The sequence below is a fragment of the Megascapheus bottae genome, chromosome 18 (genome assembly GCF_031878675.1).
Source record: "Megascapheus bottae isolate mThoBot1 chromosome 18, mThoBot2.hap1, whole genome shotgun sequence".
Lineage (NCBI taxonomy): Eukaryota > Metazoa > Chordata > Mammalia > Rodentia > Geomyidae > Megascapheus > Megascapheus bottae.
In genome coordinates this window covers 5,177,149-5,200,050 of record NC_143526.1, presented here as the reverse complement: position 1 = coordinate 5,200,050, position 22,902 = coordinate 5,177,149, and the positions used below count along the sequence as shown (strand labels likewise).

Here is a 22,902-nt window from a genome sequence, read left to right as displayed (position 1 = left end):
CTTGCTCACATTATTCTTTGTTAAAAAAATTAGATGACTCTCATGTTACTTGAGGTTATGTCCCACTCTACTAATTGGTCATGAGTTATAGAGTCAATTAGAAGTCATTCCAGCCTTTTGTATTGCCTTAATTTAAAATTGTATTTGTATTTTCATTTTAATGAATGGACCAAATTGGAATAAGTTTTTCTTTTTTAAAAGGAGTGTGTGCATTCAATGTGAGAGTGAGGTTTTCTATGACACAAGATTTGCTTTTGTTCACATATATTAGAGTAGATATTGTGTCCATTTTTAAAACTAATCTCTTACTGTGCGTTGTATTCAACGTTTGAAAAACACAATTTTAGATGATCTTTAACAGACAAGGTGTGCTGATAATTGTCCAAAGAAAATCAGAAAAAGCTCCATCTGTCCTTAGAGAGAAGTCTGATTGTAGAGGAATTGCTCAGTGATCTCTGCACTATCAAATGTTTCATGTCTATTTATAGAAGCACTTGCACATTCTCTAAGAAACTGGCTCCAACTCTCCTATCTCCTGAAGGCAATAGCATGGTATAAAATTATTAAGTTGCATTTCTTAAAAATGCTATTTTTTTAGCTAAGGCTCTTCATTTTCAAATCAGCTCAGCCTTACCTTAGTTAGGGGGTTTTAGGAAAATTTATGCTACAGGGGAAATATATGTAAGAGCTCAGCTCATGCATAAAATACTCTACCAGTTAGTTTTCTGTAAATCTCTCTTTGCAGACTTAGAACTTAACAAAGTTTCTGCAATCTTCCAGGAGGCCTTCTGGAAGAAGTGAGGTTTAGTTGTTAACATTAAATGTGCAAATATTACAAGATACTCTTGTTTTCAAAAATGGTAGCTAACTGATTCAGTTCCTGTGATCTCTAGCCTCTCATACACAACTTCCTCTTGCAAAAGTCTCTAGTTGCCATGTTTCCTCAGCCCTGTCTCTGGGTGCTATACTCCATCTCCCCTATACTTTCATTTTTGGATAGAGAACCAACTGTTCAAAGGCTATTCTCTCCTTGGGCAGTGGAGCACCTGGTAGAAGGAACTTGACAGAAAAATGGAGAAGGGAAATAAGCCAGTGGAATCTGGGTCAGGAGGAAACTGGAACCCTTTGGCAGGGGGCGGCCAGAAGGAACTGAAGAGTCTAGTCTGCTATGCCAGCAGAAGGTAAAATGGTCCTAGGGCACAGAGCTGAGGATCTGTTTATCACTGAAAGCCGTGTATACAGTGGGAAGTTGATTTTAAAACCATATCCTGTGTTGCATTAAAGGAAAACTGAATTGAACTCTTCAAAGCAGTGCAAGAACTTTCAGAAGAATACTAGTCTTAATGACAAATGCAATTAGGTACCATGTAAAACCTTGGTCCTTTAATATCCTGAATGAAAATGTCTCTTTAATGAATGTGCTTTCCTTGTTTCATTACAACAGTCATGTCTTAAGCCATTAAGGCAGAAAAGTCCATGAGACACTTATCTCCAATTAAGCAGCAAACATCCTGAAGTGGTGTGGCTCAAAAGCATAGCGCATGATGCCCTGACTTAAAGCCTCACTACTAGCGTGCACACATGCACACACATGTATGCACATGTGTGTGTACACATGTACACACACACAAATTATAATAAAGGTAAATATCTCATCCATTAAGTGAACAGGAAAGAAAATCACATTTTGGGGGCCTAGCCCATACCACCCAGACCCTTTCTGGAAGCAAGTTATGTTAGGCAGGTGGGAAAACATTTTCAGAAGATTGACAGTGTGGAAGTATTTTGCAAGAAAGGAGACTGACATGAAAGTATAAAAAGTATATTCAATGAGTAGAATAACACATATCTCCAGAAGAGAGCAGGAAGGACAGCTCTTAAGAAAGTTAAGCTCACATGCCCAAATACCAGCAAACTTGTATGCCCAAAATCTTCTAGAAAATATAGGCACCAGGGGTCAAATCTTAGCAGGAAAGAATGATTATCTTCAGGTGATACCATGACTGGGAAATGCTTCAGAGGAATGGAGAGGAGAGATGAGTTAATTGATCAGGAACAGTTCACTAGATACTTAACATCAGGGTGTGAATCTCTGCAGACATTCTCCTCACTGCGAGGTAGCCAGGGAAGCTGAGAATGTCTGGAATCTGCCTCTCATGTGGCAGAGGAGGAGTCAAGTAGGCAAATAAGAACTTGGATTTAATGGCAAGTTTAAAGAAAATGTGGCTATTTGTATAAATAAATAAATAAATAAATAAATAAATAAATAAATAAATAAATAAATAGTGATTTTTCCCCCCAACCTGGATGTAATGTTGTATGATTTTAGTTTTTTACTTTTGCAGAGAATGTAAAAGTCAGGACAGAAAGGAAGTGAATTAAGTAAATAAATACAGAACAGATCCATTGAAAAAGTGCCAGAAGAAAAGAAATGAAAGGTATCTACCCAAAGAAGTCACAAACAAGAAGAGACTTGCTTTGGAGTACAGCAGGTGAACATTCATGGAGCAAAATGCAGCAACATTATGTTTGGAGGCTCAGAAGATGAGGTCTGGGCTAGGGGAAGTTGAAAGCAGATTTATAATAATTGGCAAACAGGTGGAGATAAATCTCGGGGATTTTCTTGCCCTTTCTTGACTTGGAACTGTAATCCTCAGATCTCAGCCTCTTCAGAAGCTAAAATTACAGGTGTGAGCCACTGGCAAACCCATCTCGCAGCATAATTGAGTGGGTAAACACCCTCCCAGCATCACTGAATAGCTGCATGGTACTAAATAAAGAAGTTTCCCAAAAGAGATAGAAAACTGAGCACTATATAATTGCAATGATGACAATGTTGCGACTGGTTCTGATGATCACATTTCATTCCTACTGCGGATCTTGTAAGATATTGCTTGTGCTGTCTATATTTGGAAGCCAGAATCAGGAATAGTGCTCACACTGAAAGAAAACACAAAAGTAAATGTAGTGGTATAAGTGCCTTTAGAAATGCAAAGACAGAGGATGATGGTCCTTGCTTTCCTACTGCATTCTTGTGGATTTTCTGTTTAGGGAATAGGAATGGCAAAAGATTCCTAAGGGGGAGAGTGGTTAATACAAGTAAAATACCATAGGCTTTAGCCAATAGCTAGGGACATAGCTGTCTCACAATGACATATCCTTTCCCATTCAAAATACATCCCTATCGTTCTTTCACTTGTTATTTTTATCTCCCTCACATACTCTCCTTTCTCCTTCCTTATCATCATTTCTCTTTTTTCTGGATCATTGTGATTTCACATGATGTGTGTGTGTGTGTGTGTGTGTGTGTGTGTGTGTGTGTGTGTGTGTGTGCTGGTACTGGAGCTGAAACTCAAGGCCTGACTGGTGTTGTCCCTTAGCTATTTCACTCAATGTTAGCATTCAACCACTTGAGCCACAGCTTCACCTTTAGCTTTTTGGTGGTTAATTGGAGATAAGAGCCTCACAACATTTCCTATGTGGGCTGGCTTTGAACCAGAATCCTCAGATCTCATCTTCCAGACTAGCTAGGATTTCCAGCATGAGTCACTGGTGCCCGGTTTCATACAATGCCTTTTTGTTTCTTCTATACCTATCCATTGAGACTTGGAAATCACCACAGTCTTTAATAAGAGTGCCAAGAATGAGCATTTGCCAGGTACCAGCAGCTCATGCCTGAGCCAGATAGGAGATGTGGGAGTTAGGCACTGGGCCAGAGACTGAAGAGTGCTACCAATTATCACTCGATGATTAGATTTTTCACAAAATTCGTGTATGCTATATCTACAAAGCATCCTCATCTCCATTAGGTTGATGAGAAAAATGTAGCCTAGGAGGTTAAGTGACTTACTTTGAGATCTGACACCAAGTAGGTAAATTAAAAGCAAAATTCATGGCTGTGGATTCTCACATTATTCTGACAGAATAACCAAGTTTAATATGTAATATCTGCATGAGCCTGTGAAGGGTTTGTAACAAATCATTCCTGTCACAGCATTTAAAATTCCTGGTGCCTTGGCTCCTTTTTTTCCTTTCCTCCTCCTCCTCCTCCTCCTCCTCCTCCTCCTCCTCCTCCTCCTCCTCCTCCTCCTCCTCCTCCCCCTCCTCCTCCTTCTTCCTCTCTCTCTCTCTCTCTCTCTCTCTCTCTCTTTCTCTCTCTCTCATAGCTTACCTCATCAATTAACTCAGGCCACACTGAATGAATGAATTCCACCTCTTTTCTAGCCAGCTGCTCTTGCCTCTTAGCTCGCAGTTGATGGATTTTTTTTTTTCTGTTAAAGGCCTGTGATAGCTCTTAGTGACAGGTACACTTCTTTATGCTCTGGGAATCTTGCTCTTTCTCCTGTCCCAGTACTGTAATAGCACTGCCTGGTTTTGTTTTTCTGTCCCTGTTCCCATCTGAAGTGTGTGTGTGTGTGTGTGTGTGTGTGTGTGTGTGTGTGTGTGTGTGTGTGCGCGCGCGCGTGCATGTGTGCAGATACTGGGTACACTTCCTTCCTTACCTTTTTCAGTCAAGGCTGATGCTCTACAGTTCAAGCTACACAGCTCTTTCTGACTTTGGTTGGTTAACTGGAGATAAGACTCTCACAGACTTGCTGGCTTCAAATTATGCCCCTGAGATCTCATTCTTAATGATAGTGACTTGCAGATTCCCCATTATATTACATATATTAGTGCTCAAAAAACATGTTTTCTAAGTAAGTAAATAAAACTAATGTCAAGATCAGAATTATTGTCCAAGTTCATTTTACATTCTAGGTTATAATCACTAGGATCCAGCAAGACTTTCTTCTATGGTAGTCTTACAGGGGATTTGGTAAATATCAGTTTAGGTACTCAGCACATTCTAGAGATTGATCCTGACATCATAGTGCTTGTTATAAACTAGGATACATGATTTAGCATAAATTTATTACTACAAAGATGTTTTATATGCCCATTTGCCAAGTGCTCTAGCATTATTTTGCAAAAGCTGAGGGACAGTGTTGATGATCTGAGTTCAAGACTTAATGCCAACACACACACACACACACACACACACACACACACACACACACACACACACATGCACATAGTGACTTGGTTATATAGACAAGAAAAGTCAACCTGCCTACTCAATTATGTTTTTAAGTGGTATCTTTAAATAGCACAAGCATTCCCAGTATTTTTACATGCATATTGAAACGTTGCAGTATAGTGCACTGCTGTGTGTGAATAGTTCAAGCAGCCTTGATTTGAAAGTTAGCCCCAACATCTAATAAGATGACCTTGGATAATTAACTGAACCTTGCTTTGTCGAAAACACGTACAAGAGACTTTGCCAAAAGCAATATAGAACTTTGCTCACTGGATTCTTGTGAGATCTAAGTGAGTTGATAACCTATATCATGCCTACCATATACTATAAGTTCAATAAAAATTATCCACAGTTGTTATGATGATGGTGATGTACTAGGTTAAGTTATGAACATAGAGGTAAAGGAACATGGTAAAAATCCTCATACAATGTAGGCTAATTTCCAAGAACAGTGAGTTCATATCATGACACAAAACACTTGTGTGCTGGTTATTAGCTAACTCCTCTTGATCGTAAAAACCTATTTTCTGCCAGCTGCAGATAACATAGCCTGGCTCCTTCATGCTACATTCTCCACATACATTTGCCACTTAACTTCCTACTCAGGTTTGGCCACAGAAGGTTCAGATGGGAGATTGACTTAAGTTCTTAACTTAGGCTGTAATATTGTTGAGGTGCTAATATTATTGAAGTCATGGGAATAGTATTATTGTATTTAAGTTCCTAGAAATTAAGCATTTCTTTAGTTTGCCTTAAGAAAAGTAGAAGTGTGGCTCAAGTAATATAGTGCCAGTCTTGAGAACAAAAGAAAATCAGGCAAGAGCAGGAGGCTCTGAATTTTAAGCTGCATTACCAGCACAAAAGAGGGTAGGGGGGAAGGAAAAGGGGGAGGGGAAAAATGGAAAGGAAAGGAAAGGAAGGACAATCAAGGGACTGAGTCCCTGCTTACTTAATATTGAAGAGAACCACAGCTAGATGGTTAAGTGGATAGAGCCAAGTTCATTCCAGAACCATTAAAACACAAAGACTTCTGCAGAAAGTGGGCTCAGTTGTGGATTTGGACCAGTGAAGATCTATAACCAAAGCATAGTGCAGTGATCAGTGAAGAAAACTTAGGCAATCAAAGAGGGATGCAGGATGAGCGGACTCAACAAGACTCTTGCGGAATACAGGTTAGTGTAATCATATACTAAGTGGAAAGGATGAAGAATCTGGCCCAATGTCAAGGGTGATCACATATCAGGATGGAAGTTCTCTTCCGATGGGTTTGAAATGATCCGAATTACACCAGTATGTAGCCTAATGAGGATGGAGGCCAGGCGGGGGCCTAGATGACTTAGGTTAGCAGCAACACCAGTGGAAGTGGGCTTTCCTCCATTTCTGTCTCTTTCCGGCAATCTCTGTCCCATCTCATGGGGGACAGTGGAGAAGTCCCTTTCCTAGGCTTCCTGTCAGCTCTTTGCTTAGGGACTGAGGCCACCACAGAAGACAAAAGAACAAGAGGAAATCACACATTCCTGACATATACGATTAGACTTTTAAGTATACGAACCAAAACTATACTGTATCTCTTTACTTCAGAAATCTTTTCACTTGGTAAAAATCCTCATACAATGTAGGCTAATTCCCAAGAAGAGTGAGTTTATAGCACGACACAAACCACTTGTTATTCTCACTAGATATTTGCCATTGGAATTTACTTGGCTGGTGTGTGAACATAAGCAAGTGGTCTTTCTCTTTCCTAGCACGATAAGTAATTAAATTTTTCTGAACATGTTAACTTTTACTATACTTATTTCAAATTGCAGTTTTCTCTGGAGACCTACGCTTCTTCTCTTGGTTGATGTGTCTCCTAAAAACTAAAGGCCATTTCATCCATTTTAATATGAGGATAGAAACGAAAATGCAAAGCAGGGACTTGCAGGGGAAAGTTTTCATTTATTTTCGATAAAGTAAATCCCAAGCCTCCAGTTGTTCTTTATGAAACCTTCCCAAGGTAGGCAGATTTTTCAGTGCAGTAAAATTAACTGTGTCACTACTGCAGGACAATCCGTGCTCCTGCTGTTGTGTATTTTCTTGACTTTCTGCTTCTCCAGCAACCTATGGTGATACAATTTGCCTTCTGTTAATGGACAGATGAGGCTCTTGCAACTTGGTCACCAACATTCAGTCCCCAAAGCTGCTCCATACAAGCCCCAAAGATCACTTGCTTTGAAAGCTGTTTTGAAACTTTCCGGGTTGATGAAAGTAACTTTATAATCTCCTGTGTAGCTGTGTTGTGAATGTGTATGTGTGCTCGTGTGTGTGTGTGTGTATGTGTGTGTGTGTTGACTTTAAACTATATCCAGTGGCTTTGTAATGTGATATGGTGAGATTGTAGTTACTCTGGAAACTATCATTCTTCTGTGACCATGGAGGTAGGGAGATACAGTGGTAGGAGCTGAGAGATGGCTGCTGAAGTTGAGGTAAAAATACGAGTGAGGAGCTTTCCCCAGCTCAGTGTTCAGGCCAGAGTGATGGACAATTGAACTATTAGCACCAGACTCAAGGTTCCCTTTGAATAGTGTTTTAAGGAATTTTGTACTGTGTGTGTGGGGGGGGGGTGTGGGTATTGGAGCTTGAGCTCAGGGCCATGGGCTATCCCTTAGCTTTTTCCCTCAAAGATGGTACTGTACCACTTGAGCCACACCACCATTTGTGGGTTTTGATGATGAATTTTATGAACTTTCCTGTCTGGGCTGGCTGCGAACTATGATCCTCAGACCTCAGCCTCCTGAGTAGCTAGGATTATAGGTGTGCGAGTACCTGGTGCCTGTCCCAGTTGTATTTTGTGTATAATGTTTTACATGGTATAAAATCATGGGATTATTTTTTGTGTTGGTGAGAGAACATATTTAGACCCATATTGAAGTCTACACAGATGATACTGTGATTTGAATGGCAACTCTGCCTTTCATTTGGAGTGTGATAGCCTGGATTTATAGTTTTTATCTTCTTCCTCCTCCTCTTCCTTCTCCTCCTCCTCTTCCTCCTCCTCCTCTTCTTCCTCCTCCACCTCCTCCTTCTCTTCTCTTCTTTTGGGATAGAATATTTAATGCATTGCCTCCTGAGAAGGAAGCAATTTCTAGATTCCGTTTCTACTGGGGTATTTCTTTGTAGCTTTTGCACATATCTGACAGGGATTCCTTTTTGTTTAGTTTAGTTGGTAGGTTTTATTTGGTGTTGTTGTCTGTGTGATTTTGTGCTGGTAGTTGGACTTGAACTCTGAGCCTTATCACTGTTCCTTAGCTGTTTTGTCAAAGCTAGCACTTTATCACTTAAGCAACAGCTTCACTTCCAGCATTTTCCTGGTTCATTAGAAATAAAAATCTCACAGATCTTTCTGCCAAGACTGGCTTTGAACCTTGAAACTCAGATCTCAGTCTCCTGAGTAGCTAGGATTATAGGCATGAGTCACCAGCTCAAACCTGACAAGTAATATTTAGAGGATGCAGCTTACACGAGCCTGTGTATGTGTGAATTTTCTTTTCTTACCACATGTAAAGGGAATGTGGGAGAAGTATAGGATGCCATCATTGTTCATATTGCTTATCCAGGGCACACTGTGCCCAGCACATGGATAAGCAGCACGCACAAGAGAAAGAGAGCATATAATATGTGACCTCAAGAACCAGCTACTACCCACCTACATGACTGATTCGGAATGGGAAAATGAGGAAGGCAAGAAGGAGAAAAACCGTGTGATAGGACTCACTGGAAAAGAGACCTAGAAACTAGAGATGGGTGGCTATATTTGATCCTAGTAAACTTCAAAGGTCAAAGGTCAAGTAGCTATGGCTCCTACCTATAATTCCAGCTACTTAAGAAGCTGAGATCTGAGGATTGTGACTTGAAATCAGGGTAGAAAATTCACTGAGACTCTTATCCCCAATTAATCATGAAAAAACCAGCAGTGGAGCTATGATAGAAGCCAACAGTGATAGAATGCCAGCAAAGAAGCCAAGCAAGGGTATAGGGTCCAGAGTTCAAGCAATAATATCAGAATACATGCACATACACACACACACACAAACACACACAACTATATATATATAATATCATATATAGTATTTATAGTATTGTGTATATATATATAGAGAGAGAATATAGCAAATACTGTAAGATAATATAAACAAGCTTACGAAAGGATTTGACAATAATATAGATGAACCATGAAGGGACAATAAGCAGATGTATTGTTGTTGAAAACAGAGGACTCAAATAATTTCTCCACCAGTGAAGGTACTCAGAAATTCGTGAGCGTAGGAAGCCTGGGCTTGTGTAGCCATGTGCTGACACTGAGGGCAGCATGGCTTAAACCTGAGTAATTTGGGGGTCAAGATGAAGATTGTAGTTTGGTGATTACAGTAAATTTCCCCCTACTCCTTAGTGAGAAGTAACCAGGGACTAGAATTTGGTTGCAAATAAAATCAATGTGAAATAAACACAAAAGATCCTTTGGGCCAGTGGCTGTTACTTTGTGATTCTGAAGACTCTCTGGGTCATATCTAATTTTTTCCACAGTTGAGCTCTTTCCTCTGGGTTTTATCTCTGGGTTATTGTCACATCTGGCCTTACATTGTGGAATGGCTTGAAGAGAACAGCATTTAAAAGCCTGAAATTGTTTGCTCCTATGAAATTATATCAAATATGCATAGAGTGTCAAGGTTTTCTCCCTATCTCTGTATCTCTGTCTCTGCCTCTTTCTCTCTCTCTCATTGAGGAAACTTGGGTAAGTTACAGATTTCCTAAGAAATGGGCTCACCTTGATCTTACAGAAACAAAGACATGGTCATCTTGGCTTCTCTTTATTGGTAGTGAAATTGTGATTCTGAGTTCTGTCACTGTCAACTCTTTTTGTTTTGAACAAATTGAGCAGTCTGTGACAGCCAGAGAGCAATCATGAAGCAATGAAGTGGAATGCATCTTTGCATAAGTAGTGGATTGTCATACGCGCTTTGTTCCTGTATTTTTACCATCAAGTGTATCTTAGAAATGAATGAGCATGAAATCTCTTTCTTTTTCAAAGGGTCTCCTTAAGAAATGCTACTCTGCCGAAGCATCCTACCTGTTCCAACAGGATAAGTTCTATGACGTCAGCTATGACACAGGGGACAAATCCATCCAATGCAGCAGGAAACCCGATGCGTTCAAGTTCTGGATGACCTGGAAAGCAGTGGGAACTTTGGGCCTTGAAGAGAGGGTGAATCGTGCCCTTGCTTTATCTAGGTATGTTCATGATGTGTGTGTGTGTGTGTGTGTGTGTGTGTGTGTATGTGTGTGTGTGTGTGTGTGTGTGTGTGTGTGTGTGTTTAATAGGCATATTTGGTAAAGCTGAATAATAGAAAACAATCTATTCTGAACCTAGCTGTACTATTTACACACTGTGTGACTTGATCAAATTTCTTCAGTTTTATCCCAAAAAAGGAGCAATAATTGTGACTTTCTCAAATAGTTATAGTGGAAACTAAACTTGGGGCCACCTCTGGCATATGCTGTATATCATATGAATTGCTGTTTGTTATCTACCAGCCACCAGGAACCTCATACTTTTAGATCTCTTGGTTGAATGGTCTCAACCCCTTTAGTGGCTGTTCACATGTCACTCACCAAATCCTAAGAATATACTATTTCCTCTTCCTACACTGGGAGTAGAAGGGGTGTTCTGTCCAACAAACTGTCCAGATCCACATCTCAGAAACCCATAATACATCACCTTTCACTATGGTGGCAGGAGATGCAGTATTCACTCTGTACCAGCAGGCTGACCGAGGAAGACTCTTGTGAAAGCCATGACAGAAACTCAGGAAGGCCCACTTTAGATACTTGATTGTATTATGTCTAGCATTTCACTGGCCATAGCAAATCTTATGGCTAAGCCCTATTGCCAGCATCAGGAAGCACCTTTCCTTTGTCTTGTCAGGTGAACTGTGAATATATTTCCAAGGGCTTACAAGGATGACTTAACGGGATGACTTCAACACTTTCAGAGGCTTTTAAAAAATTAATTCTATTGTCAGGATGATGTACAGAGGTGTTACAGTTAACATACGTAAGGTAGTGAGTGCATTTCTTACCACCGCACATGTTTTTCTCAGAAGACTTTTTTTTTTTTTTGCCAGTCCTGGGCTTAAGCTCAGGGCCTGAGCACTGTCCTTGGATTTTTCTCCAGGCTAGAACTCTACCACTTGAGCCTCAGCACCACTTCTGGCTTTTTCTAAGTATGTGGTACCAAGGAATCGAACCCGAGTCTTCATGCATGCTAGCACTCTACCACTAGGCCAAACTCCCAGCCCTCAGAAGATTTAAAAGTCAGAAATCTTGGTATTCTATCAGGGACCTTTTGGCGTGACAGAAAGTTTAACTCAAGTTATTATAAGCAAAGAAAACGAACCTTATGTTACTTCCAAGATAGTTTAGAGTTAGTTTCTGTAACGGCTTGCTCAAAAGGTTTAATCGATATCACCAGGCCTCAATCTCTGTCTGTCTTTCATTCATGCTGTTTCTTGCTCGGTTTATTTTCATATGGGATGGTAGTCATAAGGAGTCAGCATTGTAATCTTCCAGATTTAAGATCAAAACAAGAGCAATTTTCTTCTTTAACCTTTTCAACAATCCCAAGAAATATTTAATTATTTGTGAGTAAGGGAGATGTCTGTCTCTGAATCTGTCATCATTTCGAGAGAACATGAGGTCACATGAAGTCACTTGGCCTGGCTTGGTCTGGAGAGTGCTTCTCTCATCTTGTAGAGAATGTGTTGAAGCTGGAGGAGAAGGGGAGTTTATAGAAGGAGACTGACATGCCTCTATTAGAAGCAGGGACCTAACCACCCAGTAGTGAACAAATGAGACTATCTACCATAAATATTTATAGTTGTCTATTAAATTAAAATAAAAATTCAGCATGCTCTCTTCCCTGCTTCATATTTTCTTGTGCTATTTAAATGTGTCAGAATAGTGCATTATTTTGCCTAATCTGCTCAGAATTCAATGGTAGGCATCTTGAAATAAGGTTAAGTATAAATATTTAATGATTATATTTATTATGAAGTTAACATTCATCTCAGGGTAGAATTTAGTTTATAGTCCAAGGATAATTTCTGATTTTTGCAAAGAAATATCACAGGAGGATAAATATTAACATTTTAATCCAATTCAACAAACACATATTGTTTGTAAATGTTTGTCAGGTTGAATTGAATTGAATTGACATTTTAGTGAGCATCACTGCAGAATCTGTGACCTATATTTACTATTTGGAAAAACCTTCCTCTTTTATATTGTTACTCCTAACAGTTTATTTCCCCTAATATTCCACCCTTTTGATCACCAACATTGTATGTCTAGGTTTGGCAAAAATCATCCTGTCCTCCAACCAATACCAAGAATTAGGAGCGATTTCGTATGCATGTCACAGGAATGAATATGAAATAAAGTCTTAGAGAAAATTTTACTAGAATTAGGAATCATGGTTAATTAAAAAAGGGTCATCTTTTTATGAGATTATTATTTATTTATGTATTTGTTGGTGCCAGTCTTAGTGCTTGAACTCAGAGCCTGGGCACTGTCCCTGAGGGTTATTTTTTATTTTTTTTGCTCAAGGCTAGTGTTATATTGCTTAAGCCCCAGTTCCACTTCTGGCTTTTTGCTGGTTAATTGAAATGAGTCTCATGTACTTCCATGCCCTGGCTGGCTTTGAACTGTGATCCTTTGATCTCAGCCTTCTGAGTAGCTAGGATTACAAGTGTGAAACACTGGCATCAGGCCACTGGGCTTATTTATTTTTAAACTTAGTGATTAGTTTCTACTTCTAATTTTTAAGACAGAATAATATCTCAATTATTGTCACTGTACTCTTTACTAGAACCTATATGCAGTGGAATATTGATAAATTGGCTTTCTGAAGAGAAAAGAAAAATAACAAATCTTTGTTTCTTAGTGTCAGCCAATTACCATGGTGTAAATACTTCTATTATATCCAATTGAAAGCTACTAACAGTTAGGGTTTGCAAAATCGCTGAATGTTTAACAATGGGCTGTCACCCACCAATTCAAGCTAGCCAGAGCACATATCTGAATGTGTGTGTGTGTGTGTGTGTGTGTGTGTGTGTGTGTGTATGTGTGCGTGTGTGGTATGTGTGTGCGACATAACCAGCTTCAAGCTCTGACGATTAGAGTCAAAATGTTATTTGTCCTCAAGCTCACTGACCTGTGGGAATTTGCTTCAGAATTTTGCTAAATCCAACAATTCTCACTCATAACTGAAAATCTGGATCTGCAACAATTTCTAAGTCAAGACAGCATTATTTTATATCCACCAAGCATAATTTGCTCAAACAGATGACAGATGTGGTTCAGTAAGGCAGCACACAATGCCTTGTGTTCCACTGGTGGTACACATCTGTTACTGGAGGCTAAATCACTTATTATCATGGTCCCTAGGTCAGGACTCTTTAAAAAACTGCAATTTCTCTCTGTCTCAGAAAGATTTATGCTAATTTCATAGAAACAGTGATCCCACGTTCCTGAATGTAAATGGAGCATCATTTTGAAATTGGTATGTTGATCTTAAAATTTATAAACCAAATGTTTATAGGCCAGTAACGACAACATTCATCACAATGCCAATGCTTTCTCTCTCTTCCCAGGAAAAGGAAGAGTGTATGCACAAAATGCACGCGCATGTGCGCGCGCGCGTGCACACACACACACACACACACACACACAGAGCCTATCTATTGTAGAACGCTGATGTGTGTGTGTACTAGGGCTTGAATTTAGAGCATTCCTGCTGACTTAGCTTTTGTATTCAAGGTTGCCATTTTACCATTCGAACCATATTTCTATTTCCAATTTTGGGTGGTTAAACGGAGGCAAGAGTTTTGATGACTTTTCTGCCCAGGCTGGCTACCTGAGTAGAGGGGATTACAGACCTGAATCAGTGGTGCCTGGAAAGAACAGATTTTTTTTTTATGTCATTCCTCATGGCCTGGGTGCTGTTCCTGAGCTCTTTTGCTCAGGGCTAGAACTCTACCACTTGACCTGCATCTCTACTTAAGGCTTTTGGGGGGCAGTCAATTGGAAGTAAGAGTCTCACAAACATTTCTGACTTGGCTAGCTTTGATCCACAGTCTCCAAAGTAGCTAGAACTACAGGCATGATGAGTCACCTGGCAAGAGTAGATTTTTTTTCTTTTTAGGAAAAGCACCAATATTTTTATTAAGGCAATAATTAAGTACAAATCACAAGTAAAAAGAAGATGACTCTAAGATAATGCTCTAAATTCTGACTTGAAAATCATTAGAAGTCACATGTGGGCTGGGAGCGTGACCTAGTGGTAGAGTGCTTGCCTAGCATGCACAAAGCCCTGGGTTCAATTCCTCAGTACTACATACACAGAAAAAGCCAGAAGTGATGTTGTGGCTCAAGTGGTAGAAAGAATGAGAAAGCTTAAGGACAATAAGAGCAGATGTTTTGGTTTTGCTTTTTGTTTGTTTTACTTTGCTTTTATCAGTTTGGGGGTGCTTGAACTCAGCCTGGGTTCTGTCCCTGAGCTCTTCTGCTTAAGGCTGGAGCTCTACCACTTTGAACCACAGCTCCACTTATAGGTTTCTTGTGGTTAATTGGATTATCTCCAATTAATCATATCCAATTATCTCAAAAGTCTCAAAGACTTTCCTGCCCAGGGTGGCTTTGAACCATGATCCTCAGATTTCAGCTTCCTGAATAGCTAGAATTACAGGTGTCCAGCAAGGGCAGATATTTCTAAGAAAGCAATGATTCTGATTTTATGGGTTGTCAGCAATCCAGCATGAAGGAAAACCTTAGTATCTATAACACCTCTAAGGAGTTTCTTCATTTCCATTTGACCCTGTCATTCCAATTGAGGAGAAAACATTTCCCTCAAGAAATACTACTGATTAAAACTTCCTCTGGCCGTGGAAAACTAGTGACTTTGACACGTGAAAGCAACTTGTGCTTATGAAGCATTATTGAAACCTGGAAATCCAAGGTTGAAAACTATATCTTCTGGCAAAAAGCAGGTGATTGATTATGCCCCCTGACATGTGCCTGAACATGTGTTTTCTGACACACAGGCTTACCTGTTACTACTGATGGTGCTTTTCAACCTTTGGTTGAGGAAATCAGGTTGACTAAAAGTGTGTGTGTGTGTGTGTGTGTGTGTACATACATACAAACGGTGAGCTCTGTTCCTTAGCTTTTTGCTCAAGAATGGTACTTTAGCGCTTGAGCTTTATTTCTACTTCTTACTTTTTGCTGATTAATTGAAGATGAGTCTCTGGTTTTCCAGCCCAGGCTGACTTCACATTGTTATTCACACACTTCAGCTTTCTGAGTAGCTAGGCCTGAACCACTGGTGCCCAGCTAAAGGGTGTTTTGTGTTGTTATTGTTGGTTTGGGGTTTTTTTTTGGTCTGTGTTTTTTTGTTGTTTGGTTTTTTGCCAGTTGTGGGGCTTGAACTCAGGGCCTGAGCACTGTCTTTTGACTTTTCTCAAGGCTAGAGCTCTACCTTTGAGCTACAGCACCACTTCCAGATTTTTTCTATGTATGTAGTGCTGAGGAATCAAACCCGGGTCTTCGTGCATGCTAAGCAAGCACTCTACCACTAGGCCAAACTCTCGGCCCCTGTTGTTTTGTTTTTAAAGCAGATATGGAATAATCATATATATGTGTTAGTCTTTCAACAACCAGCTAAATTCCCATTAAGCTACTTCACTGAGTCTCCAGTGGGTCTCTAATGTATTCTCTAGGCACACAATCTCTCCAGTCTTTCTGGTGGAATTTATTTCATGACTTGCATGCTGACTGAGCAGTTTGTTGATGTATTTTGGAAAAGATGAGCCATTGCACAGTAGCACTACCTAGGATTCCCCTACAGGGAGGAGAGGGACAGAGTCTGGAAAGGTCTATGTTTTCATTGGTTTCTTTCAATCTGTAGTTTTGTAAACAACACAACTATAGTAGAATAGAGCCTCTGGGTAAATGCAATGAATCAAAGAAGCCATGTGCTACTCTGCTGGATGTAGGGCATATAACAGGCAGATGAAAATCCTCTGGAGTTCCAAAAGGCTTTGTGCAATCATTAGAGGACATGGTAGCTGAGAAGATGAGACTGAGGGAGAAACTTGCTCCAGGGTGTTCCAGCAACCCTTAAGTGCCTGGTGAATTGAGAAAGGACATCGAAAGGCCATTTCCAGAAAGAAAATGGTACCTTGCAAAAAGAAACAAATAAAATGCAAATGAAACCCAAGTATATTTTAAGGGGACTCTTATAACAACTGGAAGAACTGAGAGTCTAACCCTGGGAACACATTTGACAGTGAAAGAAAGGGAACTGTTTTGGAATAGATTATCATTCATGTTAATGATAACTATTGAGCCAAGCCAGAATATTAATACCCCAGGAGGATTGATGAAAATGCTTGCTAATGTGTTTTCTCCTCTCTTCCATGCCAACTTTATGGAAGGGACAGTGATGAATTTAATGAACTTATTCTTTTTTAGGCCCACTTACATGAATGCTTTGGATGGAAGTAGTTTTAGGTTCTATATTATACTGCACAATTGAATGTATATCTTTTATTTTTCTTTATTGGATTCTGCCATAATAAGAATAATTTTTAACATGAACATTTATTTTGGGGGGTTGTGTGCATCTATTGAAAAAATGTGAAAAATAAATCATCATTATGGATATAGACAGAGGTGATGGAAAAACCTTATTTTCTTTTTGTACAGCACTGGGGCTTCAACTTAGGGCCTGGGCAATGTTCCTATGCCTTTTTGTTTAAGGCTGGTGTTCTGCCACTTGAACCATACCCTAATTTCTGAGAACTTTATTTATGCATGTGTTTAAGAAGAAGATAAATTTCTCTATAGCAGTCTACCTATAACTAGCATACCTGGATTTTTCCCTGTGAGATAAAGGGCAAAGAAGATCATAGGAGGTGATCTGTCAAAAAAATGATTTCCTGGTCAAACAAGTTAGGAAACATTAACCACTTTTATTTATTTTTCCTGGAGACTCTGAGTGCTCATATGGACACAAAAGGCTCTAAGAGCACTGTAGAATAGAAACTTGGTTGTTGCTGTTAACTTTGCCCCTGAACACTTAGTATTTTCACTCAAGGCTAGTGCTCTACCTCTCAAGCCACACCTCTACTTCTGGCTTTTTGCTGCTTAATCAGACATAAGAGTCTCATGGACTTTCCTGCTTGGGTTGGCTTTGAAACCAGGATTTTCAGATCTCTATTTTGTTAGTAACCAAGATTATAGGTTTGAACGACAGGCATCTGGCCAGAATGCAAACAGTTTAATTTAACTTTCACCCAGAAGCAGATAATGTTGACTATTATATACTTGCTCTTCTTTCTTGCCAATGGGAGCTTGGTTTTGTTGAGGTAGTAATGTATGAGCCAGGAACATTGCTTTGCCCACAATTGGTTTAAGGTTGAGTATAGGACTTAGTGAATTAGATAGAGAATGAATTCTGTGAAGACTGCTGGAAAAAATATTCTTCACTAAATCAAGAGAACTATATGGAAGAAAAGAAATCTTTCGTTCTTGTCTCTTAACTACTTCTGGTGACACCATTATGTGGTGTAAAATTGCAGCATGCACAGCTGTGGTAATCATGCTGTGAACTTGAGGGGAGACTTCACTAATATCCTGGGCACTTGGCCAAACTGAGTCTCATTGTCCAGCAATCCAAGTAAATCTGATAAATGGCCAGGTGAAATAAGTCAAGTATGCCTCTAATTATGGACTAAAGAAATTAGCTTGTTATTTCTTGCAGTGCTCAAACTTAATTGACAGTGGAACCATTTTATGTAGAAAGCCTATTAGCACAGTATGCCAACAGGAATTATTTGGGAATTTTTGTGTTAGACTTTGGTTTTGTAATTCTCACACCTCTTCCCCATGCCTTTACCCTCAGCTCAGCTAGACAGGGATCCTAAGGCCTCTGAGATTCTGATGGTGACTGTGGGCTGAACATAGGCCTGGTCTCTGTGGTTATCAAAAACAGAATTTTCACTTGAATCGTGAAGTTCAGATTGAGGAGGCCTTTCCCTAGGAGAGGCTGTAGGTAGTTTATTAGAAATATTTTAAATTTATACGATAGATTAGTGAGGTTCAGCTGCCCAAAGCCATTACTTGTCAGTAAAGGTTTTTACAATTTTAGTTCTACATCTCTATGACAGGCATGAGGAAATAGAGGCAGAATCACACCGTTGATTTATTGTCTCCCCACTCTCTTCCCTCCCCCTCCCCCCAGCCAAGTTGAAGGAGATGCTGAGCACTGATTGAATTTCTGGACACAGGTCAGTGACAACCACCTCCAGTCAATTCAGCTCTAGCTTCTCAGCACTAGATTCATATTTGTCACATTGGTGCCTAAATGGTGAGAAGAGGGACAGTTCTCAAAGCTTCCCTCATGTAGGGAGGTAGAGGTAGTCAATGCTTATTTAGTTATTTATTCCTTTCTTAATTACAGAACAAGTTGGGTACCGATGATCCATGCTCGTAATCCTAGCTACTCAGCAGACTGAGATCTGAAGATTGTGGTTGATTCAAAGCCAGCCCGGACAGGAAAGCCCATGATACTATCTTCTCCAATTGACCACCAAAAAGCTAGATTTGGAGCAGGGGCATAAGTGGCAGAATAACAGCCTTGAGCAAAGAATGCTTAGGGACAGAGCCCAAGCCCCAAGTTCAAACTCTAGTACAGGAACCAAAAAGATTATGAATTACAGAAGGAGCTACATCTATGAAACTTAATAGAGAGGCATAAAAAGAAAGCTGGTTATTCCTAAGCCTCATCATGCTTTCTTTCTCTCTCCTTCGAGTGAACACTGGAACAATTTATGGTGCATCCTTTTCTATTTACTCTATGCTCACTACTGCATACGATAGAGGTTATTTTTACTTTCTTTAAAAATTTCCTTTAAGGGCCGGGAGTTTGGCCTAGTGGTTAAATTGCTTGCCTAGCATGCACGAAGACCCGGGTTCGATTCCTTGGTACCACATACATAGAAAAAAGCCGGAAGTGGTGCTGAGGCTCAAGTGGTAGAGCTCTAGCCTTGAGAAAGTCCAAGGACAGTGCTCAGGCCCTGAGCTCAAGCCCAGGACTGGCAAAAAAAAATAAATAAAAAAAAATAAAAATTTCCTTTAAAATGGAATCAAATTATCTATGTCTCTCAGTACCTTGCTTTTATCTTTTACAAGTATATCAAGACCATCCCCTAGGTTTAATGGAAGTGGATCAAGTCCAACCATCCATTCATTTTACTAGTTACAACTCATTACATTGGGTTACTGTCATACATTTCAATTTGCCACCTTTTAGTTCTTAGATATTAACCCTATTTTTGGTTATTCTTTATAGAATAGATTCACATACAGAGCTTTTGTTTTTGTGCTGGTATTGGGACTTGAATTCAGAGCCTTGGTGCTATTCTTTAATGTTTTTACTCAAGGCTGGTGCTCTACCAATTGAGTCTTACTTCTACTTCTGGATTTTTTTTCTGGTAAATTGAAGATAAGAGTTTCTTGGATTTGTTTGCCCAGGCTAGACTTGAACTATGACAATCAGGTCTCAGCCTTCTCAGTAGCCAGGACTACAAACACGAGCCACTGACCCCCTGCCGCACAGAGCTATAAGTATACCATACAAACATGCAAATATATTGGTATCATTCCTGTTAAAATTTTCCTGGTAGACCAGCACAAAGTTGCTTTGTTTCATTAGAACATATGAGTATTATTCATTTTAAGAAATCTGTAGCATCTTTCTATCATATCTTCATTGGCTCCGAAAGTTGTCACTGTCTAAAGTTTGTTTCTGATACCATGTGGGGAACCTGACCTATGATTGTTTTTAGATTGGCGTTTCTTTGGGCGGCATGATCAATGATTTTAAAGCATCTTTTTCTGATTCTTATTGACTATTAGGTTATTTTTCCTTAAAATATGTTGTAGTGTGCTAAAGGTCCAAAGCTATAAGAAGTAGCTTGAAAAATATTCAGGGAAAAGAATGTATATGTAGATTATCAAATACTTTGTGACTCTGGGTTTGTATGATTATGCATGTGTTCACGTACTGCTCAGATAAAGGATTCATATTACTGGTAAATATTGGTAGCATTTTCCTAATATTTCTTTGGATTTCAAAGATGATATCTGTATATAAGAATCAACGTTTAAGCCAGGCGTGGTGACTCACACCTGTAATTCTAGCTACTCAGGAGGCTGAGATCTGATGATCATGGTTCAAAGCCAGCCCGGGCACTGAAGTCCATGAGACTCTTATCCCCACTAGAAAACCAGACGTGGTACTGTGGGTCAAAGAGTAGGGTGGTAGTACTGAACTAAAGAGCTCAGGGACAATGCCCAGGCTGAGAGTTTAAGCCCCACAAGCAACCCCAAAAAATCAACTTTTAAGTAAAAACTATGAAAGTAAATATGAAAACTATGAGATATGAAAACTATGAATGCCCACATTCTAGAATCAGCTTTAGCAAATAATATTCTTTCAAAACCCCACTTTGCTTCTTTTTTGTTGCTGTTTGTTGTGATAGGACTGAGGTAGACTCAGGGTATAACATTTGCTAGGTAATTGCTATACCACCTGAGTACCCCCAGCACAGTACTGCTTTTACACTCAAGATGGTGTCACAGAGAACCTACCTGTGTCTGTAGCCTAGTTTGAACATAACAGTGATTGTCAATCGTCTTTCCCTCTGTTTCGGCCATGGAGATGATTTTGATTTGCTTTGATATTCAGTTAAGTTTAAATTAGGCATTATACACTAAAAACTCTTCTCCACAAGCCAGCAAGGTGGTTTAAATATCTATGCCAAAACCCTATCAAGTTTATGGATGTGAAACACATGCAATGTGTCTGGCTTTTCACACTGAGGTTAAAAGCTGATGTTAGCATGTGAGATAGACATCAACTCATTAAGAAGATGTATCATTTTGCTGAGACCAGAGGATTGCAATAGGCCCAGGAATCTATTACAATCCAAAATTCTGCCTTAGAGTCAAAGTGCTCACAGTCTAAGATTTGTCTTAATATTATATAACAGTATGTAATACGTAACAGTATTAGGATTTTGCTTTTGTTTTTGTGGGATTGTTGACAGTAGTGGACTTGAAATCAGAATATCATAGGTGCTAGGCTGATGAGATATTGTCAAACGATTCTTCCAGCTCTTTTTTGCACAGATTAATTGGAGATGCTTTCTCACTTTCTACTTAGGCATATGCCTGAGCTATGATCTGCCTGTTTTAGACTTCCCATCACTGCTATGGTCAAAAGTGAATATCACATGGCCTCTGACTTATCATTGTGGAAATTGAGTCTCTTAGAGATTTTCTGCTTGAACTATTCTGGAACCATAGCCCTTCAATCTCAGAGAGCTTGTGAAGACAAGACCGTGCTACTGTATTCAGTTATATATTAAGAAGGGTCCTGTAAACCCTAGGCTGGCCTTGGACTATGGCTCTCCCATTCTTAGTCTCTCAAGTAGTACAAAGAGCAGTGTGGTCTTATATATGTCATGTTCATAGTGTTTTCAGAATGTGTATTATAAACATTCCCATGGTTTTTAACTTTTAGGTACCTAGTAGATGAAATCAAGAAAAGAGAAGGCTTCAAGTTACTCATGGAAGTAAGTGACTGCAGAATTATGCTTGTGGTTTTTCCAGTCAACCATGATGAAGGTGGTAATTTTTTAATGTGTTATATTTCATTGATTTTTGTATTGGAAACTTAGAAACAACTCATTACCTTAATTTGTAGAGTCCATTATGCTAATTTACTCTATTAGTGAGTATTTTTCCTTTGTTAGATTCACAGGGAATACACTTGCCTTTAAGTTTGAAAATTAAAAAGCTCAATAATAATTACCAAGGATAATACTGAATAAATTATGACCTCTATCTTGATGTATAAATTGCATAATGATTATACAGCAAATATTCAATTGTGCTGTAGTGGTGCCTGCATGTGAAAAATCAATTAAGGGTATGCACAATAATGCATATAGTTTTCTCTTTTCATGAAATAATGAGAGCATATTAGTTTTGGAGCCATGGGAAAATAAGTCATTTTCTTATTGGTATTGCAGGATTATTTGCAGTATTACAAAGATGGTGATTTTGATGTGGGAAATATTTTTTCAACTCCAATTTTTTAACAATATTTATTAACTTATGCTTATTGACATTATGAAATTTTTTTTGCCAGTCCTGGACATGAGCTCAGGTCCTGAGCACTGCCCCTGGTTTTTTTTCAAGGGTAGGGCTCTACCACTTGAACCACAGCACCACTTCTGGCTTTTTGCTATGTATGTGTTACCAAGGAATCGAACCCGGGTCTTCATGCATGCTGTCAAGCACTCTACCACGAGGCCAAACTCCCGGCTCCTCAACTCCAATTTTTTAAGACATAAAGTAAGCTTACCTTTGGTCTTGATAGCAATGTTTAATCTAATATAAAATCACCTAGAGATTACAATCTAGTAACTCGTGCTTCTATAAGAGAAACTCAGTTTGCTTTGTCTAATATTTTATTCCACAAAACATGTGGAAATATAACTATATACTAGGCAGTGATAGATACTGGGAATACAGGACAGGAGAGACCACTGCTCCCCAGTGCTTCATTCAGAGAGCTAGCGTGAGGTCTGAAGCAAACTTGACACTAGAAGAAAGAAGGCTGTAGAAAACAAGCAGGTCTGTGAGAGATATTCCATGGTACA

At 39.3% G+C, this 22,902-nt stretch overlaps 1 protein-coding gene across 1 annotated transcript in view; it reads left to right on the top strand.

Moving 5' to 3' along the window:
- The window catches only part of Gadl1 (GAD like acidic amino acid decarboxylase 1), a 226,650-nt gene that overhangs the window by 118,887 nt on the left and 84,861 nt on the right, over positions 1–22,902 (top strand). The window contains exons 13-14 of the mRNA XM_090352917.1: positions 10,146–10,345; positions 21,759–21,810. Coding sequence (XP_090209043.1) covers positions 10,146–10,345; positions 21,759–21,810 — 252 coding nt within the window. The remainder of the gene's footprint in view (positions 1–10,145; positions 10,346–21,758; positions 21,811–22,902) is intronic.